General features: G+C 36.6%; 1 protein-coding gene across 1 annotated transcript; it reads right to left on the bottom strand.

The window, feature by feature from the left end:
* Positions 1-11,478: 11,478 nt before the first annotated feature.
* On the bottom strand, positions 11,479-18,938 carry LOC145214090 (sorting nexin-6-like). The gene is made up of 12 exons (XM_080082543.1): positions 18,825-18,938; positions 18,127-18,282; positions 17,950-18,060; positions 16,065-16,186; positions 15,414-15,537; positions 15,096-15,194; positions 14,889-14,994; positions 14,604-14,700; positions 14,316-14,355; positions 13,632-13,814; positions 12,750-12,899; positions 11,479-12,397 (listed from the first exon to the last, which is right to left on the bottom strand). The coding sequence occupies exons 1-12, from the start codon at positions 18,828-18,830 to the stop codon at positions 12,347-12,349; spliced, it is 1,245 nt and encodes a 414-aa protein (XP_079938669.1). The 5' UTR covers positions 18,831-18,938; the 3' UTR covers positions 11,479-12,346.
* Positions 18,939-19,806: the final 868 nt, after the last annotated feature.

The following is a 19,806-nucleotide window of genomic DNA, read 5'->3' as shown; positions in this document are numbered from 1 at the left end:
TACGACATAGTTTTAAAACGTACCAAAACAATACTAAGACGTATTTTGGGACAAGCTTATTACGTAGGCTATCATTTAAGTCTCTTAAGAATGCCTAAACTTGTCGTTTTACAAACACACGTTAGCTCGGGAGGTACAAAGCTACGGATGTGCTTAGGTAGACAGGACGCATTATCAGATATATAAAGGCTTTTATCTCGCCTGGTTTACTTTGTCGTCAAATAAATCGCCTATAAATTGAAACACCAATCGCACTCCAGTTCAGGGCTTTTACTCTTGCACATGTGTCCAGCACAATTTTGGTACACAACTTGGTAGTTCATCCCCATCGGTTTAAACCTGTAAAACAAATCAAAAAAGTATAAATTTCGTTCAATTTTTAATACACAACTTGAAAGAATACTTACCTTACAACAGAGGCATTAAAATAGGATGATGTGGAAACTCCCGGGGACGAATCCCGATCAAGGTTTTTATTATGTCTGTATATGGGTCAGGTCCAAGTTCGACTACATATTAAACTTACATCGCTGGCGTGACTACTCGTGGTTGTTTTTCGTAACGACAATTTTTGGTAATTTTTACGACATAGTGATGATCATTATAATTTAGTGGGAGCATGGTATGATATTGTGTACATACATGACGATCAGCTTCAGGAAATACTTTCGCCACTTAAAACAAATAAGAATGTTTTCTGGTAATTGTAGTATGTCACTGCGTTATGTATGCAAAATATACACCTTTACAAAAATTGAAAACGTCAACAAGCAACAACAAAATATAAATCACATTATTGTTACACAAACATTTCCAAGACGATAGAACTTGTTGGCTTGTACAACTAACCACATGCCTCGCCAAATCTACGCAACGGCTTTGCGAGAAGTATTTGGCGCCTAAATACACATACAGTACATTATTTTAACATTCGGAGTAAGCCTCTGCCAGGTCACATGGTGCCTCGTACAATCCCGTGGTAACATAATGACGTAACAGAGTTGATACTGCATGACGACACGCAGTTCTGCGGGTTAAATAATCATTGCAAGTTCCGTCCCAGTTGTTGGTCGAGTCTTTGCATGTACAGTCGTAGTTGATAAACCAAATATCTTCGTCACTTTCGCACGTTATGGTTCGATCCCCGTAGTTTAACTGTACACAAGTACAATTGGAGATAAAAAGCGTTGCAACACTAATAGAAAAACCGACCTTGATCGGAGTTTTGTCGTCTCGCAGTGCACTTAGCTGGTTGTGCAAATCCCTATAGTTATACTCTTGATCGCACATCAGGCCGTACCGACAACCTGGACATTTACATTTGGGATAAGGGTTGCTCCATTCACCGTTTCCCATGCAGGTCCTCTCTGTTGGACCCTGGGGTTAAAAACAATGGGTGTGCAATATAAATGAAAACCTCAAATGAGTAATAAATTACAACATAGGTAATGGAAATATGTGTTCAAAAGGTAAGATGAACAATAATTTAAGTCCCAAAGCGTGTGTTTAGACCAGTGATCATGGCACACTTATTAAAATCATAGTACGCCTATATATTGAAGTCGTCATACCGAATCGGCCTGAAGTACAATGATTTATATCGCAAAAACTCTAACAATAAAATGACATGAGAGTATAAAAAAGAATAATTACTTGAGGCTGACGCATGCCTGCACATGAAAATGAACATTTTGATCCCTGTAATTGTCCATTCGTACAGTTTAGAATTTTTAGATCGTCTGGAACAGTTTCGGATCTGCAAACTTAAACGAACCGCAAACTTAATAATTTCTGGTTAAACTGCAAAAATACATACGTTAAACCAACCCCGCAGACAATTTGAAGTCGATTTTGACCAGCTGCCAGAAGTTAAGCATTTGCGTCCTGGCGGACCAACCAACTGGTAACCAGAATGACACATAATATCGCACGTAGTTCCAGCTTTTACATTTGATGCATGAAAGCCATTACAAATCAACTGTCCACCGACTATCGGATTGACATCACACATCGGGACTGCTAAAGGTAACAACACAACGCTCTTTAAAAGTATAAAAGCAAAAGCCTACTTTGGGTAGATCAATAAAACGTCATCTGAAAGTTTGTGTATCGTAAACCCTGCGAGAAATAAGGCAGTAAAAGCCATTAGTTTTATGGTATATGCGTGCCTACCTTTGAAGCAAACTGGTAAATTGCCAGACCAACTGCCATCGTCAGTACATGTAAGAACTGAGGAACCAACCAAACGCAGTTCATTGTCACATGAAAATTTGCAGGTGTCGTTGCTTTTGATTTCAGCAGCAGAATTGCTGCACGTCATTTTTCCGTTGGACACGTGTCTCAACGCAGGACAAGTTGAAACAAAGGGTAGAACTTTTTCTATAATTTACATCCAAATATAACCAAAAGTAAAATTGTAACATTATCACCTACGCATGCTAATTTAACTAATTGGTCCATATTACGAATACCAGACACGAAACCAAACAGACTAAAAATATATTTTACCTCAGTTTGCGCATTATTTAAATCTTATTTAAATATATTGTTTAGTTTATGTTTTATTATTCTGATCTAATTTTAAGGCTACACCTGCGGCATGAGGTAATAGAACACCTACCTTCACTTGTACAGTTGCCGTACACAAAGCAAAAGCTCCCACCGTAGTTGAAATACAGTACAATCACAATTGCAGCTGCAAGACAAATCAGAAACAGACCCAAAGCGATAAGCCACCAATTCCTTCTGCTACAACCTGTTTGGCATTAATTGAGAGAAAGCGTTGACTTAGTATGTGCATTTTTCTCTATTTTGTATAACGATCATGTTTAAAAGTGTCCTAAAAATCGTTTTTAATGTCACATTTAACCCAGTGTAATACCTCGGCGTCTGTGCTGTTGTGCAGCATTTCCAGAATTATGTAGCAGTGGCCTCGTAACAATTTGGTCGGGAATACTGAAATACACACCACCTGAGGCCCTTTCTGACATAAGATCAGAGGAGGAACGTCTGGTTCCAGTGATTGTGCGCTGCGCGGTTGTTGAAACTTGCGACATCGCATCGCTTTTGTTGGTCTCAGTTGTATGCCTTTTAGGTCTGGTTTCCCCTCCGTTACTGCGCCCACTGCTTTCAACAAAACCTTCATCAAGAAATCCATGGGAACAGTGACCATTTCCGAGCTTTCCTGAGCGGGATCGTGAGGTTTCATCAGAGCATGACCGTGAACTCTGCCTTGCCGCGGAATCGGTTTCCGATGGGGATGTATTGCCACTGTCGTCCTGTTGATCTTCGACATGGCAACCAACTGGAAACTCGGAAGAACTGGATATTTCAAGATCGCTTGTGTGGGGAGTAGAGCCGGTGTAAAATGATGGATGCTGTACAATGTGATACGTTAAATAATTGTTTTATACAGTGGACTGTTTTAAATACAACCTTTCTTTCTAGAACAATTTGTGTCGATGCATCTACTTGTGAAGCAATGGCATCAAAGTGTGGTTGAAGGAGTTTTTGAAGGTCTGAAACAAAACTTTTGCTCGGTCATCAATATTTTAAAAAAATCATTGAGGAAAAAGGAACATCGATAAGGAGTAAATGTAATAATCACACAAAAGTATCCACAATGGGGAAATATCTACCGAGAAACGATGGCCGTTGTTTGGGCTTCTCTGCCCAAGTTTGTGTCATCATTTCAAAAAGAAAATGCGGAGCATCTTCAGGAATTTGTTTTATATCAGGACGAATATTTTCAGATTTCATGATAGCAATCAGCGCTTGTTTGTTTAAAGCATCTGTACACATAGTCGTTTATTTGAGATTATTCTGATCTTTAACAATTATAAGGTTTGTGAAATCCACTTACTGCCGTACGGAACACCGTTGGTTAGCAACTCCCAAATGAAGATAGCAAAGCTGCAACAAAAATAAATTTACCATAACAAACACACGAAGAAAAGCATTCGCCATGTAAAGTGCGTGTAAGTCGGGACGTGGTCTAACTCAGTGCTCTTCAACCTTATTTGGTTTGGTGAACCCCCAAAATAGTGATGACGAACTCATGCACTCTGTTTACTTAAAAAGTAAACTTAAAAAGGTAATAAAAATATGAAAAATCATTATGCATGTCATCTATATTTGAATAGAGACATCACAGACCAAATTGTTAACTAAATAATAAATTTATTATTATACCTAAAAAAATCAAATTAGACATCAACATTAAAACAGAAATACAGAGGTTCATTTATACATCAATTGAAACCTACATTTTTTTCTAACATCCTAAAATTCAAATTTCAATGCTTCATTAAAAGTTTGTGATGCACACTTGTATACCTTTTCGTACTGGCGCACCCCATACATACTCTGTATATCGTGCACACCGGTTGAAGAGCACTGGTCTAACCCACCTGTAAGTATCAGATTTTTCTGTCGCTTTTCGATGTGGATCGAACAAATGTTCTGGAGCAATGTGACTGATTGTTCCGCCAACTCCTTTGCCTTGTGGTTCGTTTCCCTCACCTGGATTTTAAATAATCTTTGACTTGTAATAAAACTTATCTATATGTTACATATTCCGGTCCGCAGCGTAACAATTGAAGGGGGTCACGTTGTTAAACAAACATAGCAAGAGACATGCTAGGATGGTAACGTTTAGAGTTTTAACTAAATAACGGAAGTAAATTTACTTTCTTACTGGAACGACCGGTATTTGTTCATATCGTCCAAGATTTTCAACCTTAATTATAAACACATATTTAAATTATATACATGTAGCCACAAAAAATAAATAAAAAACTCCGTAACACGAATATATAATTATTGTGGAGATGTTTAAAGAATTACGAAGATTATTCAAGATTTTTTGACAAAGATAAACCCAGTATATATGTGACATTTTAAGATTCTTAGCGGAACACCGTTCCTAAAATATTCTCTTTTTTGAACCGTTTTGGCATTTTTCAAACTGCTTTTACCCAATTAGAAAATTTCTTACCTAGTCTGTGGTAAACCGACGCAGACACAGAAAGAGCGGAGAGGGTGTGCATTTGTGAAAGACCAAAGTCACATATCTGAAGTGGTAAGTACCGGGTTAGAAAGTGACGTAATCGCGTTTAGTTGTGGTGTTGAAACCGAACGTAACCTGACAAACTTTCACGGTTGGCCAAACATGTTTACCCTCTAATCTATTTCTACTTCCTTGTTGTTATTTGTTTTCATTACTGCGGGCAGGCAGTTTGTGTGGGCGAGCGGAGCTTGGTGGCAACCCAACATTCATTTAGTGAGTACGACTTAACGTTTTATTGTTTTATTATTCAATGATTCCGCATTGGCTTTTCCAAAGACAAATCCACAAATTTACCTTTACATGAAGGTTATCATCGAGTAGAACGTTTGCAGCTTTTAAATCGAGGTGCAAAATTTTCTTCGGTTTTTGTCCGTGAAGAAAAATCATACCCTCGATCACCTTAAACACAGATTACAATCAATGGAAAGCCACTGTCAACCATTTGTTTAAGAAAATCTTCACACACCAATTAGGCTGTTTTGTATGCGAAACAATAGCAGGGTCTGTTAAACACGAAACACAAGACAGTTTCGGTACCTCTTTGGCGACCCGACATTTCCAAGGCCAAACGTTTCGTCGCTTGGCTTCGGTGTTTGTAAAAGATCGAAGGTGTCGGAAAAAATCAAAGCAAGATCCATTGCTGGCGTATTCCATCAAGACACAAAATTCTTCCTCGTTACAATGAAGTCCAACCATGTTTATGATGCGATCATTTTTAAGTCGCCATAAAAGCATCGCTTCGTGTTTTAGTCGTTTCAGGTCCCTGATGGTAAGAAAATGAGTCAAACATGACACACAAAAACAATGCGTCCTCGGTCCTGTTTAAGTTTGCCACACCAATCGTATCAATCCGAAATTGCATTTGTTACAAATCCTGTTGCATTTGTTACATTCATAATATATTAGCAAGTTTGTATCTCTTCCACCAGTTTTTATCACAATATGTCGATGTAAAAAAACTCCTAGAACAGCTACAAATTTGTTAATACATCATGCCCGGCAGCAACAGTATACCTACATTTATAAATCATAATATTTATAGGAACACACAAGTCTATAACATTTCTAGCAAAATAAAAACCACAAATGGAATTGTCTTTCAGTAACCTGAATGCAAATTTGTTCAACTCCAACATCACGTTTCCGTTTAATACAACAAAATAAATTGTAACTTGACTTACTTTTCATGAATAAAACCGTCCAACAGTTTTTTGACTGCAACCAGTTTTCCATCGCTGTCGTCATCTTTTGTTGCGTGATATTTGCACAAAACAACTTTTCCAAATCCTCCCTGCCCAATCGTTTTGACATGTTCTAACTGTTCTTTTTGCGCTTCGGGTATAGAGGCCACTTCCATCCTTACTATCAAATATTCAAGAACGCATAATACAAAGTTGTTCTTTTTTTCTGCAGTGTAAAAAGTCGTTGTTTTAACAGCGGATGCTGTTCTGTTTACCAACTGCTTCTGTTTGCCAATCGAGTGCAACGCTCAATAAAATTGTATACTGAAGTGCACTAAGGCAAGCGGTTGCCTGTCGGTGGACAGTTCACGTTTATCTTTGGATAATGATTAACCAGGGTGCTATTAACAAAACTGACTCTCTGTTTCTCTCCTTGACGTGGTTTAAAACAACTGGCAAATACATATCAAACTGAAAGTAGTAAATGTGCGCATGTTTGGGTGTGGCAATAAAGAAAGACTTTCATCCAAAAAAGTAACTGTAGTCGAAGAGACTCTGTTATTGCGTTTAAGTAAATCATCAAGTTAGCTAACAAGTTTCAACTGAACTAGTTGTACAGTGAATGTACGTTTTATGTTTATGCCTTGCTGTAAAAATTCGCCCAGTTAACTATTGCCTGAATGCACCTAAAGAATGATTAACTTATCTGCATACCTCGGGTAGGGATGGCCCGATAGTACTGTATCGGCGCCGATACCCGATGCTTCGAGCAGTATCAGTTCTCGTCCGATACTTTAGCGGTATGGGAACAAGTACCGATACTTTTTTTGAGACTTCATCATGTGTAAAATTGAAAATGAAAGAAGGCAAAAAAACAACCATCGGCTGTGATAAAATATTTATGGGACTACATTTAAAAAACGCGTTCGTTTCGGATTTATTGAAATAGTTTGACCTTATTCGCTACAGCGAATTAATGCCGCAACACGTTTTTTTAAGCCTTCGTTAATTGCGAGCGAGCGTCACAACGCACAAAGTTCATTGTAGACGTTTGTAAGCATAAGTTTCGAAACGGCAGGTGTTTAATTTGTATGGCCAAGTGTATTTAGACATTTCCAGTGTTATCAGTGACAATTTTTTTTCTATGCCGTTAGGTGAACTTGTAAAAATGGCTTGTAAAAATCAAAGTGCTGTGTGGGATCATTTTATGAAGTGCGTTTGTCTAAATGCACATCCAGCAAAAAGAAAATTCAAATGTCCACAAAAGCAACATAGCTAGATTGTGGAGTAGCCCTAACTTGTCAAACACAGAGGACAGGGACAGTAGCAATGAAGTTGATTCCTACCTTCGGACTCCAGTTGTGGACACTGGGGAAAGTGTTTGTAAATTTTGGAAGCTTAACAAAGCACATTTTCCTGCATTATTTGATTTAGCAAAATGTTTTTTAGGCCTGCCATCCAGTAGTGTTGCTTGTGAGCGATTATTTTCTGTTGCTGGTAATATTGTGTCTCCTTTAAGAAACCGTTTGTCACCAGAAAATGTAAACAAATTTATTGTCAAGCACAATGTGTGAAATGATAACTGATTACTCATTTCAATTTCTGATTACTGTAAAAATATGTTTAATGCCAGTAGTTTAGTGTTGTTTCTTGGTGCTAAGGCTAAAGTGGTGAAGTGTTTTGTTGAAGTGATTTATTAGACTGAGTGTGTTGTTAAATTAACTGTGATGGTAAAAAAACAGTTAATGTGTTAGACTCAGTGTGTTGTTATATTAACTGTGATCGGAAAACACATTACAAATACATCAGTTTGAAAATGTTTTTGCTTGTTTGCAAAGTATCGGGTATCGGTATCGGACCGCAGTACTTTTGGGGTAAAATATCGGGTATCGGTATCGGTTCAAAATATTGGTATCGGGCCAACCCTAACCTCGGGTATTCAAAGGCAAAAATCTTCATTACCATAATGAGTCTCTAAGCGTGATAAGCATTGTCAACGAACAAAGCATTCAAGAACATTACTCAATGAGTAGCAAAACCACAAATGGAAACCGACATGTTGGTAAACTACCTAAAAGAAATAGGCCTACCTTCACTGGGTTTTCTGTGTTTATTCGTGACAAAGTTTTTCAATCGCCATGCGTATACCGTAATTAAAAACCAACCCAAAACTCTACAAACCCTTGTGCTTTGAACGTAAGTTTACTCACAAAATTGATTTTGGTAATGTATGCATTGAAACAACGTACACAAAAACCAATCTGTAATTTCTTTTTTTAAATCACGAAATGTAGCTCGTTAGCAGACTCAACTCACTAGTTTACCTTTTTTCTGAATAAAAATATAAGAAAGAACTTCAACTTTTGGCATGGAATTATTTTCGTTGCAACATGTTAGGTTGGTTAGCTTATATTGCCACAACAGAAACTTTCAAAAAATCAAAAAAAAGGAAAACGTGAGAAATGATCGCGTTACTAAGTTTGCAGGTTGTAAACTTTCAGCTTATGCTGCTTGCGATTTATAATACACATCATATCAACCAGAATACGTCCTAAATTATACGGTAGTCGTACAATAACTCCCAAATGTTGGCATAAGCTTACAATACAATTACGCCACTTTACTTTGTGATTCGTGGTTACACGGGTGCTTGCTTGGTGGGCCTTGGCGGCCAAACATTTGCACGCGGAGCTCACGTAGTCAATACACAAACATGTTGTTAAAAGAACGTTAGGTAAAACTATTTGCACAGCACGAAAGCATCAGTGATAAAAATTTCCCCGAAGGCTGAGGTATTCAGTTGGTTAATAATTCTTTATCTGCCAAGAAATAAAAAACTAAGTTAGTAAAATTTTCGAAACTGTAGCCTACAAAGTTTACTTTCGTCACGTAAAACGGCGAGCGGAATGCGATATTGGTTCAAGATCCTCATTTCACTGACGAGTCCTTAAACGCAGATATTTTACCTTCGTTACGCTTTATGGTCAACAAAGCTAATTTTTTTAGTTTAGTAAATTAAAATTATGGAACATAATCTGAAACTTGCTGCGAATCTTTAATTTGTTTTATGCTGCGGCATTAAAAAAGAATTGCGCTTAGCCTACTTTGTCGTGTCAAAAGCAGCTTTTTACTTACCAAGGTTTGGTATAAATTTTTTAAAATGTAGCATCAACAAAATCATTTTTGGTTCCATAATTCGGGGTTTTAAACCTGCGTGTTGCTTCAGAGTTCAGAGTCAAAATTTTCTCCAACAAACCAAAACGCTCAGCCTCAATTTTCTTCTGGTACGTCATAGTGCAAACAAACAAAAAACAGTTATAGACATAAAGGCCTTACGGCAGAACCAAATAAGAATGTTTATTAAGGAGTGTATAGCGCCTACAAGCGGAAACTCGATGTTATGCAGTCCACAGAAAGATTTATAACCAGCATAGGAAAATTTCTACCGTAGTTTTCCAAAACCTTGGAAATAATTAATGTCTTACTACGACATAGTTTTAAAGCGTAACAAAAAAATACAAAGACGTAGTTTGGGAGAAAACAAGTTCATTACGTAGGCCAGTGGTTCTCAAACTTTTTTTGTTGCGACGCCTCTGGAAAAGTTTTCTGCACTTGCGACTCACCAGCAAATAAAAGTTAATTAAGAAACTTATTATTTAAGTTGTGTTTATTGATACAACAACAAAAAGTTACGAAACGAAAATATTCTGCGACGCCCTTGGAAATTGAAACGATGCACCAGGGCGTCGCGACGCACAGTTTGAGAACTACTGACATAGGCTATTATTTCCATTTCTTTCGAATTGCCTGAGTTTGTCTTTTCCCAAACACACATAGACGGAATCACTTAATGCATTATATCACTTATTGGTGTATATTTATGTCGCTTTGCGTACTTTGTCGTCGAGCATCATTTCAATAAACAAGCGGTTCTCACACTTCTTTTAATTTTTTATCATAACGGTCTCCTTGCATTTTTTTCGAGCAGCCGCATAAAATTAAAAATACCTTGGCAAAATAAAACTGTGCAGTTAGCTAATAATTAAGTTCATTTAAACAAAATCAAGAATGAATTTAGTTTGGTTTCGCAAGACAACTTTTAGTGAAAATGTTTCAAGGGCAATTTATTACGTCACAAACAAGAAATTGTGCGCGAACAAATGCCTCTTTTTGTAACTTGAAAATAAAGTGAAGGACCAGTTTGAGAACCGCTACACTATAAACCAGTGGTTCTCAAACTCGGTTTTTGGGGCCGCATGCTGCTCCCAACTACTTATTCATAATCTTCAGTGATTTTCTAAAGATTTCGTTTTTTTGCGGCTCCATACACACTTAAAAAAATACCATTTGACCCCGACAATAAAAAAGTTTGAGAACCACTGCTATAAACCAAGGAATTTTTTTTTTAAATAAAGCCAAAATTGAAGGCTGCTTCACACAAACTATCAGGCAATAATCGAGCTAATGCAAGTAACTGTTTTCGCAACCCGGTCAGGCAAACCACATGTCAACAATATAGCGTGTAGCAAGTCGGGCAAATCGCACCCCAATGATGGCGTGTTGCACATAAACAATACAAATGACCGAATATTCGGCAGAACTACTAACACTGAGCTTTGGCCCGGTCTGAGAACTTCTGGTAGGTGACGCAACAGAGCATAGGCGTTTATGGTGCTGGCTCAGCAATTATTCTTACCATAAACCCAAACTGCTGTAACAGCACCATAAACGCCTATGCTCCGTTGCGCCACCTACCAGAAGTTCTCAGACCGGCGCAAAGCTGAAGCTCAGTGTTAGTAGCTCTACCGTTTTAATCAACCGATATCATTTTTGACGTCATAAATTACTGACTTTTTGTTTTGAACGGGAAAAAAGACAATCTTTTAAAAATCTCAAAACTTACCGAATATTCGGAACACCACTAGTATCGAAGCCAAGAAAAGGTGCAAGTATGTTACAGATTTGAGCTACCAAGTGTAAATAAATTCCTTGACACTTTACCGAACGTTCATACATAGGCCTACTCGATTTTACACAAACTGTAACCAAAACATCACTATTGTTTTAAAGCCTTTTTCTAACCATTGGTCGTTTAACTCGAATCATTCCAATCGGTTGAACCTGTAAAACAAAGCAAAAATGTTTGTCTTTGGTTCAATTGAATAAACACAAATTGAAATAATACTTACATTAAACAGGGGCAATTAAATAAAAAAAAGCAGGTCATGGTTGTTGTGAAGGGTTGGTGACGTTTATTATAATCAGCATGTTTCTCAAGGCAACGAAACCAGTTTTCAAATGATAAAAGTAATAACATCAACAACAATAGTAATAGTAGCAGGTCGCAATAGTGAAATTACAATGGAAATGCGCCGCTAGAAAATGCAAAATACGCACAATCGCAAAAGCTTGCAGAAAATCAACAATTTGGAACATGTGACGTCACAATTTCAACGTTTCGTCACAGGTGACGCGACCTTTTTTATTCAATTGAAGGCGACTTACACAATGGAGGTTATTGCACTGAAAGAAAATGACAAACGTAGATCACGTTTGTCTCAACCGCAAGGCTACGTCAGAAACACGTAGGTTTATGACATCATCAGTGTGACGTTGAACGGATACAGTTACACGTGTATATAGTTTTTGTTGGATACATGCATATTGAATCAGGTATAAAGCGTCCAACAATACCACATAGCAAGGAGATAAAGTACAATGTTTGTACATGTTATGTGCGAAAGTGCGAGAGATGGCGGTACACATACTTTATCAACAAAATGGCTTAGTTAGAAGCATATGTTTGTGTTTCAAACCCAATTAGACCGATTTTTGCACCGATTTCGAGGTGTGCGTTCAGCACCAACCGTTATCAGTTTACAGATCAGCATTTTGGCCAACGTGATTCGAGTTATTTTAACACATAAGCACAACATGATCGCTCGGATGATTTGAGACATCGTCGATTTGCAACGAAAACTGTTCAGAAGTTAAAATTACAATGATCGCGTTATTCCCGTTACATATTAGTGGGAACTCCAGTCGGGCGGGAGGCAATCAGAGGCAAAATCAAGGATCGTTTGATGAAGTGGTGCTTTTACATTTGCTCGATCGTTGATATACAGCTCTTTAACACCTGCACCATAGCCTGAAAACACATTACAAGAGTCGTACTACATCGTACACAATATTGAGTACCAATCCGCAGTTGTTATGTTGCCGTACAGTTACAATAAAATTATTTGTAACATAGATATTTTACCTAAAACAGATAAACGGGTTTGTGAAGCAAGTTTGACCCAAAATGAATCGCACATAGCTAAACAGTTTAGCGTTTAGTTGTCCCGCTGGTTAACGTGGTTTAATCGTATTTAAATCATAACCTGGTTTAAATCGTATTCAAACAGATATGACGACATGGTTGGAAATATGCCCTTGATTTAACAACAGACGAGCTATTGGCCTTAGACAGCTAGAAGTACAGCTCAGTATGTATTTACCTTGGAATGTTTCAGTTGTAACTCTCCAAGTTCGATGAGATTCTTGCGGAAGGCCGTGACCCGGCGACCTTTGAACTCGGTCAACTCTTGCTTGCCGACCTCCGACAGTGCTTCAAATTTGTCTCTGGTACTCCGTTGTTGCTCCTCGGCCTGTGGTGGAAAAGTTTTTGGATTAGCTGTAGAAGTAACCTCAGCCTCAATCCAATGATTACCAATGGGCCTTGCATTTCCGTTGCGTTTTATTGCACTAAAAAAATGTGCGCATATGTGTTTTCTTAGACTCTAGAAAATTTAGAGTAATGCATGTATACAGCCAAAACATATCTATACGCTTAACAGACGTTGGTAAACCGGGTTACTTACTAGACCAATTATAAAAGCAACCGGTTACATGACAATGGTATTACAGCATGCAAGAAGGGAAACATCCGTTTCCAAGATAGAATGCCATGCGTCAATGACATATACCGGAGGTTCAAAGCATCACGTACAATACATGATGGAAAATAAAACAAAGACCGTTTTATAAATTTCAACAATTAAGCAGGGCTATTAGGAGCAGTAATATAACAACACATGCGAACTAAAAGTTAAACCAAACTACCTTTGAATAAAAAGTTTCAAAGTAAATGATGTTTTTTTTAATACAGAACAGGTGATAGACTTCCATGTTGATATAAATACTTCCCTGTTCATTTCGCAACACATTTAGGTTTACATAGAAAAGCAAATCAATAACAATAAAAAGGCGTGTATGAAAATCGTGACGAAAAACTGGTGTGCGTAACAGTAAGTTCCACCATCCTACAGTGTTACATGTTCCGGGCGACTTAACATAGCAAACCATAGCATATACTTCAACATATAAGTAGATGTAGATACCTGATGAACATTTTTGCCCCTCGCTCTGGCTTTGTCAAGATCTTTATTCGCGTTTTCGTAGTTGGCTAAACTGCGAGATCGCCGGTACAACAGGTCTTTGCAAGCTTGCGTGTCGCGGTAGTAGTAACGCAACAAGTCGGCAAGCTTGAGATCCATGTCAGAGGCAGAGCGCGCGTCTAGTTTCTGTGAAGAGATATTGTTCGCTATATGGTGTCTAAAATTAGGCAGCAAATTTGGTAGTGACTACAAAAGCAATACCATATGATTTCAATTATCATATTTTTAATTTGTTTATTCGGTATGTGTGTATGTATACCCTAAAATACTGCCACGTTCAAACATCACAAAATTTTTAGTAAAACTGCAAAGCAGCATGTAGACTGATAAATGTATTATTCTGGAACTAAGCAAAACACAAACAGTTTTAAATACCTACAATCATTCTATGACAACACAACATTATCTAAAGAGTTTTTTTTGCAAAGTTGTCTGCTATCAACTGCTTGCCTTTATAAAAAAAATAAGAAAACCCACTACCATGACAATGATCAACTTCAGTTGAGTGAGTATCAATAAACTGTTACCTTACAAACAATCTGTAAGATTAGTGACTGTAAACAAAGACTGTTTGTTGCTTGTCATGGGCAGGTTAACCTTGAAAGATGATTAGAACCAGTGACTTACCCGAACTTTTTCCAATGATTCAAAAACTTTGAGGAGCATCCTAAAACAAAAAGACATCCTAACTTAATACACATATATACACGAACTATAAACTGTAAGTGAAACAATACAATATGGAGGTAATACTCACCAGGCAAAGTTAAATTGCCTTTTCCTATTAAAGAAAGCATGTAAAAACACAAAGCTCTCTTGCATGAAACAGAGACCATTTAATAAGACAAAATCTACTTTAAGGCACAAAACAACAAAGTTTTATGGATAAATAATTGTCTACATATATATACATACTTATCAAGGCCAGCTTTGTGACTTGAAGCAATTGAGTTTTCAACAGTAGCTAGTGATTGGAGTGAGTGAGCAATACTGAAGCAGTCACCAGCACATTCTGTGAACAACCAGAAGTAAGTCAAGCAATTGTGAACCAGAAAAATCATTTATCATTTAATTTTAAACACAATAAGTCATTTCAAAATTGCACACATTTTCTCAGTTGGATATTGGAACATAGCATATGCAACTGGCAGCAATATAGAATGGAGTGTTATCAAGAAACTTAATGATAAATTTACATACGTTTTTGCAACTTGGTGACTTTATCCACTTTGGCTGTGGCATCCTTTACCCGAATGTGATATTCATTCATGAAAGACTTCTCATGTTCAAAAAACTCATCGCTGTCCTACAACGATAAAAAAAGTGAAGTCTCTAATTCTAAATTGTTTCATAACTTTAAAAGAAATGTTAACGCATGACAAAAAGAAAATAAAACTTTATACACACCTTTTGTCCAGACAGTAGAAGAGATTCATCTGCAGATTTTGTCAAACTCTTGAAAAATCCTGTGATCTTCTCTTTTTTGTTTTTTCCTCTTACACTTAGCTATATAACAAAAAAACAAGTGTACAACAGTAAAATCACAGTATCTCAGGCCTGTATATGGGTCACCACATCTTCTGGCTATTGAAGCAACCAAAGCAGACACAAAAAACTTGTGTTGGAAACACAAAAGCAAATGTTTTGGCACAAGACAAATATATTTCACATAACAGTTGAAAAAATACTACTTTCAATACAGATACACATAGACAGGCAGCTTACCTCATTGTCATACTCAAGAAATACTCTGAAGTTGTGGTTGTTCCGAAGCAAAGGATGTGCAGCTAACCGACAAAGAAAAATCTCATGCATAGCAACTGTCTTTTTGAAAATAGCCAAGTATTCTCTGCAATAAATGCATATGTCATGTTTGAAAATGAAGTAAGACATATATCTAAATATATATATAGGCTTTGAACACCTAGTTACATCAATCCCCTAAAATGTGTAGCTGAAACCAAACTTAAAAGACTGATTCAACCAAAGTTTCAACAAAAATTGTATGTTGGTAATGAAAGAACACACACCACATACATAATTGGAAAACCAATTGTTTTGAAGGTATACACAAAATAGTTGACAAAAATTATATGTTAAAAGCTTTGTGAAAGCACAAACGGTTACATTTAGGATGGGGTCTTTTTACTCAGATCTCATTTATTCCTTTGGGGCTCATATTCTCAGATGTACCATGCTGTGCTATGCAGTATTTAGTACCACCCAGACACACCAATGAGTTGTAGAGAACTATATATTTATTTTTAAATGTTTCAGACAGCCAAAGCTTCCATCAATCAACTCATTCCCTTTAACAACTAGAATATTTTTCGTGTCAAAATCATGTCAAAGCCACTGGTTTAGCAAAACACTCACGCCTCAAGTTCTTGCTTCATTCTGGTAAATTCTTCTTTGGTCATAGAAGTTTCACCTTCACTCAGTCGCGCTAATTTGTCACGAGATGCTTCAAAATCAGGCCGTGGAGGGGAAGGGGGTATCTAGAAACAGACTCTATTCAAAATATGTTTACTTAGAGCAGTGTTTCTCAACCTTTTTTGCTCTGCGACCCCCTTTAGAGGTTTTCTAAGGGAATGCAGAGCTCCACTAGTTGTGTTCATACATTTACTGACAAACGTCTTACAAAAAATCCTTTAAAGTCAAGGTTATGGTGTATTCTAGATAAAACTGCCGTGTCAGTCACTATGCCAAAGAGAAGGCACTGGGAAAATTTTGATGATAAAATCATCCTGAGTTGGGTTGCGTCTTCGTGGCCCCTTTAAAAGTGTTTGACTACCACTTTGATTGTAGCAACCCCCAGGTTGAGAAACACCGACAATATACTTGTATAGTCAAGTGGGGTAAAAAAAACTATTTCTTGAAACTTTGTTGCCAAAAACAATTTTCTTGAAACTTTTATTTTGGGCAACAAAAGGTCAGTTTTTCTTCCCAACAAAGCTGATGGGGCTACTTTTATAGTTATGTGATAAATTTTTGATTTTACTAAAAAACAAAAAAATATTTGACGAAAACTGTTGTTTTTTTTAACCTGAAAAAGGTACAAAAAAACAATGTTGGGGTAAAAAAAAACAAGTGGACATTAACAAAATAGGTGGCAGTTGGAACTTTAATTGAATTATATGAACTTAATGAACCAAAGTCAAAGATAAGACAGAAATTTCATTAATACATTTGTTACAATGAATAAGCCAAAAAAACACAAGCCATATACATTTCTTTGTTTTCGAAATTGTGCAAACCAAACTTACAGCAGTTAGCAAACTGTTTGTAAACTAATTAAACACTTTTAAATTGGTGATAAGACTTTCCATGGCCTTATACCTTTACTGCACTGCATTTATTGCCTTTGATATGGTATTTTTTTCATTTACCAGGCTTTTATTGGTATGCAACTAGGTTTTAACTGAGCTCACCCACTTGCCACCCTGTCATGTAACCCACAAACTTCTTGAAATATAGTTTCATTTTCTGTCCAAAACTGATTGAATTACCACAAAATGAATTGATTCCCCCCTTTTCCTTACTTTTTGGGATTTTTTATAGGGCCTGGACCCAAATTTGTACTTTCATGAATGCAGTATACTTTTTGGTAAAAACGTCCTCCAAAGGTGAGTCCTCAATGCAATTTTGTACAGCTTTGGTTTAAGTACATGTTTTGTGGACTTCGTTTTTTATTTTCTCAACTTCCAGGTGACAAATAACAAATGTTGGGCAAAAAAAATTTGGGGTTCAAAAATACATTGTTTTTTATTACCCCATTCCTATAGAACCGTTTGAGGTAAAAATGAACAACAAGATATCTGAAAAAATATAAAAGCTAGCCAAGTGGAGTCTTTTTTGTTTAATAGGTCATAGTTATGACACAACACACAACAAAAGTCATTGACACCAACCTTGTAATAAAAAATGTGCAGGAAAGTTTTTAAAGGTTGTTGAAGACTTTTTAACATACAAATTTTACTACTGTTGTTTCAACTAGCAGAACATTGCCTAAAAACAAAATCTGAGAATGGTTTATGGCTTATTGTTTAGGCACAGAATAAATACATCTGATGAAAAAGAAATTATTACAAATTTGTTTTTGGTTTAGCTGTGAGGGTATTGTTTTTTTACACCAACTTCGGCAAATTTTTTTTTACCCCATTTGACTATATATGTTTTAATGTTGGTTTGATCAGTGTAAATCTAATCACCAGGTATCACATAACATAATAGTCATATACATGCATCAGTTTTTGCCTACCAATATCCCTGCATATTTTTCATCATCAACATAGGAATCATGCAACCAGACAAATTCTTCATGTTGTCTGACTACTGAAAAATCATTGCCACGAAATTCCTTTAGAGTTGTCTATAAAATAAACAAAGCAATTAGTTGAAAATAATGCTTGACAACAAAAGGCAGTAACATTCTAACCTTTGTATGTACAGTAAATTTAACTTTGTCTTTTTCACTGAGGGCATCAGATATGTCCACAACCAATGAGTTGTCGGTTAAATCAACACTAACTGATCGTTGTCCTCTGTGATCAGGATCCTCTGCAAGAAGATCAGGACTGTCATCCAAACCATCCTACAAACAAACAAAATTGGTAATTAAAGTGTTTTATTATTCTACATCTTTTTCAAGATTTTTGATACATTTAGTTTAAACCAGATAAGAGCTAGGTTTTATATGTTTATTATTAGGTAATGGAATCATGTTCTGTTGCTTTGTAACCAAATTAAATGTACTTATTTTATGTTAGTACTGTAAGCATAACATCAATCAGTTCTGATTACTTATATGTTTAGATCCCATTTCGTATACATCACCAGCCTCATGAGTTTTTTTGTATTTTGCTGGCTTAAAAGCTTAAGAAACTTAAGATTTGAGAACCACACCACAGACACAATAAATGTATCAATATTTATAGTATCTACCAGATTAGTGTTTAAACTAACTCTTTATTTTATAAGAGTTACACAAAAACCTTTCAACCAGTGGTAAAAGTAAAATGACCAAACAGCTGTTTTGTAAAGAGGTTTTGCTAAATCTTTAAAAAGCGTCCAGTACTTTATGGTTACAAACTACATAGGCAACTTTGCGAAAGTGATCATAAAACATTTGCTTACCATCATCTTGCTGGCCTAATATCGTTGAAATCTGCAACAAAACCAATAAAACTTCGAAAAATTGGTCACGAACGTTTCCGGCGTTTCCAGACGAGTGAACTTGGTCACGTGATTGTTTGTGGGCGATGTAGCATATACACAACGATTCGTGCATCATTTTGAGAATTTTGGTTTGTCAATACCATGTTAACTGACAAGATGGTTTTCAATGGACACTAAAGTAGAACTACCATACGTCCTCTTTTTGTAGGACATGTCCTCTTTTTCAACAAAAACCAAGTTGTCCTCCGAGGACACGAAAAATAGCCCAAATGTCCTCCTTTTTAATGAATTTCTGATTTATCAAATACATACCGTATTTACTCGATTGTAATTAGCCGCCCTCGTTTATAAGCCGCCCTCGATTGTAAGCCGCATGTTGAGGTGTTAAAAAAATAATGTAAGCCGCCCTCGATTGTAAGCCGCATGCTGGAATTTTTGATACTATTGCTTTTTAATACATCTTTCTGTTGTTACATAGCACAACTATTTACCCATATTTGTTAGTTACGTTGATAACTGTACCCAACAGAACGTATATCGACGTATAATCTGTACATGCATGCATGTTTTGAACCCCAAATAATTTAAAACGTTGGAGTGTAGAAATAATTTCGGTATAAAATTAAAATATAAGCCGCCCTCGATTGTAAGCCGCCCTCGATTATAAGCCGCACAAACGGCAGCTAAAAAACAATTTAGGTCGCGGCTTACAATCGAGTAAATACGGTATGTGACAATTGTGCCTTTGCAAACAGCCAAATATATATCTTCAGCTTATTTTTTAAAGAATACAGGTTTTACATTTTTTCAAAAACAAGCCTTTTTTAGTGTTGTGATGTGATAAACGTTAAACTTTATCCAAACTATTATATACCGTCTAATTTCTGTTATTTTTTGGGGGGCCTCAAAATATTTTTTCATGTTCTTTTTAACAATGTGT

This window comes from Phallusia mammillata, chromosome 2 (genome assembly GCF_965637545.1).
Source record: "Phallusia mammillata chromosome 2, kaPhaMamm4.hap1.1, whole genome shotgun sequence".
NCBI lineage: Eukaryota > Metazoa > Chordata > Ascidiacea > Phlebobranchia > Ascidiidae > Phallusia > Phallusia mammillata.
Note: the sequence above shows the minus strand (reverse complement) of the source record. Positions and strands in the feature narration are given on the sequence as shown.

What these genes read in the sequence shown, in the direction of transcription:
- LOC145214090 (XM_080082543.1), bottom strand. An exon ending in ATGAAGCAAGAACTTGAGGC is followed by an intron (nt 15,538 to 16,064) that starts GTGAGTGTTTTG and finishes CATTTATTGCAG; the next exon opens with AGAATACTTGGCTATTTTCA. An exon ending in CACAAAGCTGGCCTTGATAA is followed by an intron (nt 14,356 to 14,603) that starts GTATGTATATAT and finishes TTTTTGTTTTAG; the next exon opens with GATGCTCCTCAAAGTTTTTG.